The sequence below is a fragment of the Misgurnus anguillicaudatus genome, chromosome 23, assembly GCF_027580225.2.
Source record: "Misgurnus anguillicaudatus chromosome 23, ASM2758022v2, whole genome shotgun sequence".
Lineage (NCBI taxonomy): Eukaryota > Metazoa > Chordata > Actinopteri > Cypriniformes > Cobitidae > Misgurnus > Misgurnus anguillicaudatus.
In genome coordinates this window covers 2960292-2972106 of record NC_073359.2, presented here as the reverse complement: position 1 = coordinate 2972106, position 11815 = coordinate 2960292, and the positions used below count along the sequence as shown (strand labels likewise).

At 34.2% G+C, this 11815-nt stretch overlaps 1 protein-coding gene across 1 annotated transcript; it reads right to left on the bottom strand.

Annotated features, from left to right (window-relative positions):
• Window positions 1–238: 238 nt before the first annotated feature.
• On the bottom strand, window positions 239–978 carry LOC141359503 (polymeric immunoglobulin receptor-like). Its single transcript, XM_073862074.1, has 3 exons — window positions 948–978; window positions 557–874; window positions 239–418 (listed from the first exon to the last, which is right to left on the bottom strand). Exons 1-3 carry the CDS (start codon window positions 958–960, stop codon window positions 264–266), a joined length of 486 nt encoding a protein of 161 aa, XP_073718175.1. The 5' UTR covers window positions 961–978; the 3' UTR covers window positions 239–263.
• Between the last annotated feature and the right edge of the window lie 10837 nt (window positions 979–11815).

The window sequence follows — 11815 nt, the reverse complement described above, 5'->3', positions numbered from 1 at the left end:
ACATTCAGCCACATGCAGCTTTACTTGTGCCTTTCCCAAAAATGATACTAATATCTTTCTATTTGTTTTGTGTATTGCCATTGTACTGTAAAATTCAAATGCAACTCAAAGGTATTGCCTTAAAAAAAATTCTCTCATAATGATAAGTTTGCTGTATTTACATAAGAAAACTTGACACATACATTACTTTTATAGAACCAATATTGTCATTGCACAAAATTCTTCCAGCTGCAAAATGTTTTGATCCAATTCTATTTTATTTTTCAACCAAAAAGCAGAACACATTCGTTCATCTCCCACATATAAAACAAAAGTAGAACACAGAAAAACACTGTCCAAATTACATTTGGAACATCATGAAACTCAGCAGCCAATGAGGTCAATTTTGGTTCCGTTGGTTCACTTTCTTCTGGCTTCTCTGATAAACAAAACCACAAATGAAAAGAAATGTATAACATTAATCATTTAGGTTTATTGATCATTTGCAACATCACAATTATAAACCATAATCAATCATCTTCTAAACTACTTGTCCTTCCTTCAGATTTTACCTCACCTCTAATAGAAAGCTTGTAGGTTTCAAAATGTTGTGAGCTGCCTGTGATGAGACAGCTGTATTCTCCAGCATCAGAGCTTTGAAGGTATTTGAGTTTGATGGAGCAGTTTCCGTTCTTATACTCATTAGGGAAACATTCAACTCTTCCCTGGTATTCTGGACCAACTATTGCTGTGCCATTATTGATGTCACACACTTTCATGCCTTTGTCATCTCTCCAGTGCACAGAGTTGCCTTTAATGCCATTGTAACAACACAGCAAGACCACAGATTCTCCAACAACACCCTCAATTCTTGACTTCAGAGGAAATGCTAAACCTGCAAAAAAGTGCAAACATAGTTTGACATTGTACTTGTGCCAAAAGTTATCTAATTTTTGTTTATTGCTCACCTTTGATAATCATAAGTGCATAGATGAAATGCCTATTTAAAGAGAAGAAAAACGTATGAAAAGAGTGAACCAAACTTCCATCACCCAAAATCAAAGTTTGATGACTGATGCTCTTGTGTCTCAAAAATTCTCACATTTTAAGTAAAAATTTACATTTTAAGTTCTTTCTTCTCACAACTAGATCTCACTCATCCAATATGTGTTCTCTTAATAAAACATTAACTGACACTTAAAAAAAAGAAAAACAGTAAAACTTTACAAAAAGGCTCTATTCATTTATATTGGTTGCATTGGCTAATATAAACTACATATAATAATGTTAATAATAATAATAATAATACGTTTTATTTATATAGCACCTATCCAGGACTCAAGGACGCTTTACAAAAAACAATTATCAAGAAGACAATAATAAGAGACATTGAAGTACAGGGAGGTATATAGAAACATATTCAAGTTCAAAAATACAAAACAGAAATGAAGGGACACAACATAACATTCAAAGAGATATTAGTAAGAAGTACAGAGTAATCAAATCAAGTTCATTAATATAAATATAATTGACCAGTGCGCTGTTGTATATTCAAGTTCGTTGAGCACTAAGTAATGTTAATTGTTTAATTTAAAGGTGTATTAGTAAATATTAAAAATGACATGAAGTAAGATTAATAAATGCCGCAAAAAAAATTTTTGTTAGTTCATTTTAGCTTTAATGTTAATGAATAAGACATCATTGTGAAGCACTAATTAAATAAATATGCATACATAAATGTAATGCTTGCTATCTTAAAACTGCACATACAGTAAATATTTTAACTTATTTCCCATTAATACAGCACAGGCAGGAACACACACTCGATTTGATCTTTTCTTATAAACCTTAGAAAAAATTAAAATACAGTTATTTGTGAAATTGCAAATCTCAATAGATACCAGGAAACTAAGAGCAAAAACAAGCAAGAAATCACTTTTACATAATGATTTTTACCAGGCCTATCGTTATCTCAGCTAATGCTAACTATAAATAACCAAACAAATATTCAAGACTTCTGATCAATAATTTTTCTGAAACACTCCAAACTACTTGCAATGAATATTAATCTAACAGTATTTACTCTTATGGTCACTTAATCCTGCCTTTTTATCGAAAGAAATACAACACATTTCTGTGTCGGTGTTACATTCAATTAAATTCATTAAAATTGCACATACCTGTTGCCCATGTTGATTCAATATATAATAGAAACTACCCAAAACAAGATACTTGGAAAGCTGTTTGAACAATTTAAACTAATTTCGGAAAAATTCTTTTTTTTTATCGACGAAGTACATTCATGACCTAGCGTATAATTACGGAAGAGCACACAGGGTGTGATGACATATTCAGGATATGACGACATACATATTCCATGATTAAAGTTCTTAAAAATGAATAAAGTGTTAATAAAGGCCATTTTGATTTTTACTTGGGTTTTAGTAAATTATTTTTCAGTCATTCTGAATAACTAGCCTACAAACTTCTCTTAAAACTCAATTAAAAGAAAACTGGAAAAACTCGAAGAACAAACAATTTAGTTTCCATTTACCTTTTTTTCTCCAGATTCTGTGCTTGGCTGATGAAGATAAAATAACTCCATTTTGATTAAGAGAAAATGTTGTTTCAGGTGTTTATATGTAGTGGAATGTAGTCCTGTGAAATACATAACAAAAGTGACACAGAAATGCAGAACTTCCAGTCCTTCAGGTGTGGCTTTCCCTTTAAAACAATGAAGAGAAAATTAAAAGACAACCAACTTTAACTTAAATACACAGAACACTGCTTATTTAAATTGTTTAACAGTACATGAGGCAGCAATACAAAAATAGTCAATTCATTGCTGTTCAATGCTCCCAAAAATTGGTTACTTACATTAAATATGATGTGAATTAGCCACAAAAATATAGTATTAAACAAATGAAAAGGTACAAATATATTGGTATTGATATAACTTACTTTAGTATTTGCCACAGTTCAGTTAGATATACCTCTGGGCCATATGCTTAAAGTTTCTTAGAATCATCTCGGAGAGCTCCTAATTAAGCTTAAAAACTTATATGTAGGAGTCTTAGATTAAGAGGGATTCAAGACCAATTTTAAAGCAACTCTTAGCAAGGAAAATACAAAAACTTTAAGGTAAGGGGGTGGGGCTGACTCCGTCTTTTGAAGACTGATTGGTGGAGTAGAAGGAGGAAAAAATAGTGCTTTTGAATATAGGGTCTATAAGCCATCAGTTTGAAATTACAGGTACATTTTTTCCTATTTTATGTAAATAAATAAATATATTCAATATATATTTTCTTTATTGTTTATATACCAAGTTGATAATGTCATACAGCGACACGAGGTTCTGTAAGTTCTTGTGATCATCAATTAGCTCATAGACCCAAGTCATTTCTGCTGAATAGTTGCATTTGTCCATTAGCCGAATCTATCAATTGCTATGACAGATTTTTCAATACTTTAAACATTTTTTCTAAACTATTAATGCACCAACACACCTATAACACACAACTGGCAAAATCGTTAATTTCATGCTTAAAATCACACATTTACATAAACTAAACTCTCACACTGTTTAACAAAAAAAAAAACTGTAAACATTTCACAGAATCAACTTGTTATGTCAAATCACCATCACAGGTTCTCTTCTAACAGAAACATTTAGTCAATCATAACACAATGTCATAAAAAAACACTCACATAAGATGGAAAAACAGAAACTGCATTATTTTATGTGTCAGTCTGTCCTTGTTAATGTTTCATGTTCATTTTACTTTGAACAAACTGTTGCCAGTAAATAACTTTAACATAACATAAATTTAAATCTACAGTAAATTACTGGCAAGCTGCCACCAATGCTGTCATTTCTACTGATTTTTTTTACAGTGCACAAAAGATAGAAGGCACAATTTAGGCTAATTGTCTGGGCATCCTGATAGTATCACCAGAGTAAACATCTCAGATACTGGCTGCATGTACAATCCTGCCCAGTGTCATCATTATCAAAAGATAAGACAACATGATAGGAGATGCTCAGAATTTTCTTTAAACCGAAACACTTGTGCAGGTCAAAAGACCAAAGAAATAATTGACCATTTAGTTGTGCCATGAAGTTCAAGCGAAGTAGTGTTAATAAATGTGTTTTTACTTGAAGCAAATCTAGCTTTTTTCTTGTCAAAGTACATCATTATGCTTTGTTTACATGTAAACAGAGCAAAAAAAATTGTATCCCAAACCCACATACAGTGATTACATTCGTAAACCCTCACATTGTCAGAACTTGAATTTGAAGGTATGCATAACATAGGACTATCTAGCTGGCTGAGTAGTAAAAGATGCAATACAACAACAATACATCATTAACCCTCTGGGGTCCGACCATTTTGGGACACTCTCAGAGGTTGTGACATGCTCTTACATTTGTTTTTTTTCAGTTGCTTTAAAACATAATAATGGCAAGTGTCTCATACCACTGCGTTCAGCACAAACTGGGCTAAAATATTATATGAGCTACATGTATTTACATGTTTGTATTTTTGAGAGAAAAATGTTTATGCGTGGTTTTTAAAAAAAGCAACATTTTTAAGTCACTGATATAAGTCCACAAAACCCATACTAAACATGTTTTAACAAGACTTTCCTAAACATAATCTAGTAGTCTAGAGTTTTTTCTTTAAAATGATGTGAAAATCACCCTGTCTACTTATTCACATAAAACAATGTATTGATTTAGAAATTGTAAGACACTTTTTGTTTAGAGGGGCTGTATGCGAGAAGGATTGATTGACAGCAAGAAAACAAAGGCTCGCATAATGAGCTGCATAATGAGCTGCATAATGAGGCAGGAATGTGAGAATGAACTACAGTGAAGAATGTGAGGACAAATGTATACATGTTTGTTTGAGGTTTATTAAGTTAACAATATAATCAAAATAAAAAATGATGGTCAGTAGGACATTTTAAGTTTATTTGGAAACAAACCCTATTCAAAAACTTTGTATAAACTAAGAAACTGATACACAACAGAGCTGTAAACTTCATGTGGCTCATGTTACCATATAACTTTATGTCCAAAAAGTGTTTTTCCACTTCATAGTTTTGTACTGATGAGAGAGATGCAGACCTCTAAGAGAGTTATAAACAGCTGTTAGCATAAATTGTCCACAGAAATACCCTTACTTATATAACTGATGGGTAAATATCACTGATACTACATTCATAAATGATCTTGTACATAAACTTAATCTCAGATAAACATCTGCAGCAATTAGTTATATAAAAAGCTGTTTTCAGATGACTGTTTTCAGATGCCCATCCCCTTATCATCTAGCTTCTGTTTTAAACGTGTTTCTGTAAGCGCATATGAACTTTAAAAACACATTGCATGTGCGCGAGCTCGCGTCTCCGTGCAGCGCTCATAAAAACGGTGTCGCGTGTCAAGCGCAGTGTTTCCGCTATATACATTCTACCGTGGCGCGCCACCACGCCTAAAACATCCCCGCCACGCCTGAGGTTGTGGATAGAAGGGATACAGCAAACGAAATCTTGCCGTATGAGCACTGTTTTATCATAATCCTTCACCCAAACCCAACTCTAAACACAAAATTCCACACGATTGTAGGATGTATTTGGATCTCATTTAGCCGGAGCCGCTGTTTTCATCCTAATAATCCTACCTCCAGGCTCCAAATCTAATCCTAAACTTTTCGGCATTTGCTGTATCCCTTCTAGACAAAGCCCACGGCGGCAGCTCGCATATTAAAGAGCCCTGCCAGACTGGCTGTCTTTAAAAATAAATACATTGCTTTCTGGATTCGCGTTGTTCACTCATTTATAAATAAATCGCCTAAATATCAATTTCCCCATGGGTTTAGTTTCATGCACACATAGATTTAAATCAACAGATGATGATTAGGCTACGTCTCTGTTTTGAGAAATAATAATAAAATAAATAAGCCTACACGAAATATGTTACACTTAAATAATTATCAGATTGACAAAATGAATAAAAAAGTATTTAAGTTTCTTTTCTTTTTTTGTGACGCGCTGTAAAACCAAAGCAGCAGAAAGCACGTCATGTTTTTAAGGATTTTAAATAAGCACAACGTTTTCTCCTTATTGTGAGTTTACACAAATAAAAATACAACATTTACAGTTTCTAATGTTGTTTTACTTTTATCTGTATGACAATAAATGTAGGGTAATTTAAGGTTCAAGTTCATCACGCGTATGCTGTTCACCGGCGCATATACACGGACGCAGCGCAGGGCTGCGAGAAAAGACATGTTTAAACTTTCGATTTAACACATTACGTTTTTTTTGGAAATTCATTTGGAATCACTGTACTCATATTATCAACTTATCGGGCCATTAGTTATTCAGAATATAAACTATAAGCGCAGCGTGCTGCTGACCGCTCAACTGTCAATCTTCTGTGCTTCAGATCGACACTCACAAAGTTTCACATTTAATGACGAGATATTTGCCCAAAAAAAGCTAAATACTGAATACTACTCATATGGGACTGTAAGACATTAATAGTCGAATCTGTTTGTAAGGAAACTTACATTATTCCCGTGGGAAGAGAAGGACGTTGGTAATTAGACGGTGAGACGGTTTCATCTGTTTTCAGACAGCAGGGTCGGGGTACCCGCGGGTGAAACGCATATATTTGATGTATATTAATGTGTATATTAAAAAAATCTATAAAAATATTTAACAATTCAAAAAGAGGGTTAAGTCGATCACAGTCCATAAAACAATGAAAAATAGTCTCACGTTCCATACAGAAGGGACATTTATCACTTACACTGGGATTTAAAATAGATACAAAAGAATTTACAGCAATAGCTCCATGTAAAATTCGCCATTGTAAATCACCAAGTTTTTTAATTAATGGTGGTTTGTACATTGCTCTCCAAACCGGCTTAGTTTCAGAATCAATTCTTAATTTTTCTCTCCATACTGTGTCTGTTTTGGTACTTAAAATATGCTGGTGAATAACTTTTACAATACATTTATACAATCTTTTCCCTTCTACTTCACAAAAATCTATATATTCATTTATTTCTGATTTTAAAAAAGGACTAGTAACATAAGACTCATCTATAACAGGAGAAATCTCAATATCTGGAAAAAGATTTCTATTACTAGGGATTAAAGCTCCTTTACCAAACTCTTCTAAAAGTTCCTTCTCTTCATCAGTTAAAACCAAAGTCAATTTATCTAAAAACTTTTTTGCATATCGTGTTGATCTAATCCCTAAAAAAGTTGCTACTTTTTCAGGTCTCTGAAGATCATATCTGGATTCAGTTATAATGTCTTTTAACTTAAAAATCTTTTTACTACATAACAAATCTGTTAGACCAGGAAGGTCTTCTCCAGAAACATCAAAACGAGCTCTAAAAATAAGTGGTTCTTCCAACAACCAATAAAGAGATGTGGCTGATTCCAACCACCGATGTTTAAAAAAACCCCACACCTTAAACAAGCTTTGATAAAAAGTAGGAATTCCAGAAAAATTCAGTCTTTTATGATCCATTAGAAACAAAGTTAAGTCCATCTTCATATCACCCACTTTTCTCAAAATTTTTAAAGCCAATGGCCTCCACACAAGTGAGTACGGTCCCATTAAAAGTTTTTGTATATATTGGAGACGGTAAGTGGCTTTTCTACATGCGAGATTTACTAATCCTTGACCCCCTTCTACAATGGGTAAAAACAGAATGCTTTGAGTAGTCCAGTGATAATTGTCCCAAAAAAAGTTCACCAGTTCTCTTTGAATATTTACAAGAAGTCCATTTGGAGGATCCAAACAAGCAAATTTATGCCACAAAGAAGATGCCACAAGATTATTAATGACAAGAATACGTCCTCTGTAAGACATCTGAGGAAGTAACCATTTCCATTTTTTTAATAGACCTTTAATTTTATCAAACATTCCTTCCCAGTTTTTCCTAATAAAGCTTTCATTCCCCAGATAAACACCTAGATATTTTAAGCCTCCTCTTTTCCAAATCAATCCTCCAGGTAAACCGGGAAGATCTCCACTCCAGTTTCCCACCAATATCGCTTCGCTTTTCCCCCAGTTGACTTTAGCAGAGGAAATAAGTTCAAAAACTTTAACAATTTTTCCCAACTTATTCACATCATCTCTTCCATTTACAAAAACAATAACATCATCAGCATAAGCAGAAAGATGTATAGACTTATTACAATCAGGGAAAACCAAACCTTTTAAATTATCTCTTAACTTTTGGAATAAAGGTTCAATGGCTAGGGAATAAAGCATGCCAGACATGGCACATCCCTGCCGAACTCCTCTCTGAACTTTAAACGGAGCACTCAAACCACCATTAATTTTAAGAACACTCTCAATGTCACTGTACATAGCTTTAATCATTGATATAAAAGAGGGATTAAAACCAAAAGCCTCTAAAGTATTCCATAAAAACAGATGTTCAACTCTATCGAAAGCTTTCTCTTGATCAAGAGAAATTAATCCAGTTTTAATTCCCAAGAGTTTTGAAGCATCTAAAACATCGAATTAAAGCAATATTGTCGAAAATAGACCTATTAGGAATGCAATAAGACTGATCAGAATTAATTAATTGGCTTAAAACTTTACTAAGTCTTATAACCAGTGTTTTGGACATAATTTTATATTCGGAACATAACAGTGAAATAGGGCGCCAATTGCTGATATACTGAAGATCACCTTTTTTAGGTAACAACGTAATAACTGCTCTTCTGCAGCTCATTGGCAGTTGACCTCTTTCCAGGCTGTCATTCAAGACTGCCAACAAATCTACTCCTATGACAGGCCATAGAGTTTTATAGAACTCCACTGTCAACCCGTCAATTCCTGGAGATTTGCCATTCTCCATGCTCATCATGGCAGTATAAAGCTCTTGCAATGACAATGCCTGTTGTAGTTCATCGTTGGACTCCTCATCCACCTTAGGCAGTCCTTTAAGAAAATCATCAGCATCTGCACCCCATTCCATCAGTTCAGATTTATAAAGGTCAGAATAAAAATCTACAGCACAGCTACGTATATCAGCAGGCTCAGTAAATTCTTGTCCTGCGGCTGACCGTAAAGAAAAAATTATTTTACTTTGACCTTTTTTCATTTCCAAATTAAAAAATAATTTAGAAGGAGCATCCATTTGAGTAACGGTTTGGAAACGTGAGCGAACTAAAGCTCCTTGGGCTCTAACTCCTAACAGGTCTATTAACATTGTTTTTTTATTTCTTAATTCATTAATATACTTTTTATTTTTGTAGATGTTATAACCTCTTGTAAGGCAGCAATTTCCATCTCTAAAATCTTCATTGACTGTGCTATATCCCGAGTAACATTAAGAGTGTACTTTTGACAAAAATCTTTTAAAAGAACTTTTCCACAATCCCACCATTGCTGCAAGGATCCATAAAAATGCTTTTGTTGCTTAAAAGTTTCCCAAAAAAATTTAAAATTATCTATAAACTTCTCATCACTTAACAATGAATTGTTAAAAGTCCAGTATGCACTCTTACACTTAACATGCTTAATAAAAAAACTGCACAAAACTAAACTGTGATCAGAAAACCCTGCTGGAATGATTTTACAGTATTTAAAAGCATTACGTTGATGCTGAACACTATAAATTCTGTCAAGACGTGCCATAGAGATAGAATGCTCAGTACTATGAGCCCCAGTGTAGGGGAGACCGGGGTTGGTTGTCACAATTTTTACTCATGCATGAATTGCTCATCTTCAAAAAAACTTTCAGCAGTAATTCCTATATGAAATGAAAGCTTGGGGTCTTGGCTTTAAATGTGTATACTTTTTACTTTTAGAATGTATTGTAACAGGAAGTAGTTAACCATCAAAGACACTTTGACACAATGTGACAACCAACCCCATCACGGGGTTGGTTGTCACAGGGTATGGGGTTGGTTGTCCCTATAGAGGTTCAATAGGATTTCAATGATAAATTGGGATCTGAAAAGATTATTTGTAACTTTTTAGTTTTTTAAGCTAGAAACTGCAAATAAGTTTTAATATGAATACCACCCCTATGATAGATAATCATCAATGCCCATTATGTTTTAACAATAGGATTAAAGTGGGTGAATAGTTACTTGAATTGTCTACTGTGTTGAGAAATATAATGAAATAATTTTTAGTGTTAAAACCTCTTTATTTAATGCTTTATTTATTTTATTTTAACAGAAAACAAAAACAAAAAAACAGACCAAGAGTCTTAAAAGGTCTACATGTCCAATATTCTTATGTGACAACCAACCCCGCAAGCTATGTGACAACCATCCCCAACTGACTTCTTGACAAACATGCTAAGCTAGCTGCCACACGGCTTTAACTTGATGACTCAAAATAAAGCTACTACTTTTGGCTTTTTAATGAGTGTTTTGTTTTTGAATGACTAATATCCTACAAGATCTCAACACAAAAACAACACCAACATGAAAATTTACTCTGACCCATAAAAATAAAAATGTCTCCTAACCTCAATGTTTTGTGTCTGCTCAGCAAAATTACAAGTGCAAATGAGTAAGCTATTAAAGGCTAACAAATTGATATCAAAATTGTACCACAGTGCCATGTAGTGTGTCTGGAATAAGCAATGTGACAACCATCCCATGAGACAACCAGCCCCGGTCTCCCCTACTGTCTGACATCTTGATTCACACTTCTCCATATATCACATAAATCGCGTGTGCACTGACGCAAAGGGAATAATGTGTTTCCATTCATTATGGGGCATACTCACCAACGCAAGTTCAACGATTTGCGCGAGTAGATTACATACAAAGTCAATGCAAAGACGCAATCAGACGCGTCCACGCACGGGGCGATGCAAATGATGCGAATTGGGCGGCGCAATTGCCGCGGAAACACGCGCTTTTCCTTTTAAACACGTCTTCGCGCAAGTTATGCAACTCGAGCGAACAAAACTCAGGAACTTCAAGAACGCGCTTTCACACAGGATAATTTGACATTGTAGAGACAAGAGAGAGAGAGAGAGAGTGAGAGAGAGAGAGAGAGAGAGAGAGAGAAAGAGAGAGAGAAAGAGAGAGAGAGGTAATAATGGTGCCCATGTCGAGGAAACTTAATAGAAGACTAGAAACGTGTTAAGGACTAAAGTATGTATGTCACTCATCTAATTACAGTATGTTAACTGGATAACACTGCATATAACTCATTGTATAGTTTAATACATTTATGTATTTTGATTACACAAATCAAACCTTACGATTGTTTTAGCTGCTGACCAGCATAGGGAATCTCTATTGCTAATTTATTAGACATGTTGATGATACAGTACTGTGTGTTGTACCTTTTCTTGTTATTTAAATCTTTTTGGGTAGCCTATCTTATAGAATTATTCAAGGAAGTTGATTCCTTTTACTTAATTTAAAGTTTGATCAATTGTGCATAATGACATGTGCAACAAATGGATATAGGGTGTCAAACTCATAGATTTGCATAATTTAAAATTCAGACGCTCTTTATGAAATATTTGTGGTCAATCTCTGGCACAGATTTAAAGTTGAAACTTATCAAATCCTATCAGAGGTCCAGAATGTCATTAAAACACACCAGTGGCTTTGCTGTCATCAGTATTAAACATGTTACCCCTTAAAGTACCCTCCCTGCAGAGCCCCCCCCACATAACAAATCCCAATTTAACCCCTGGTTGTGGTCATCAGTTTTAATGGCCTTTAATGGCCTAAGGATTACTGTAAGACTATATAACAAACAGCATTTTTCCCAGCAATTCCCCCAAACTTTGACTGCTGCAATGGTGTTGCTTTTTTGCTC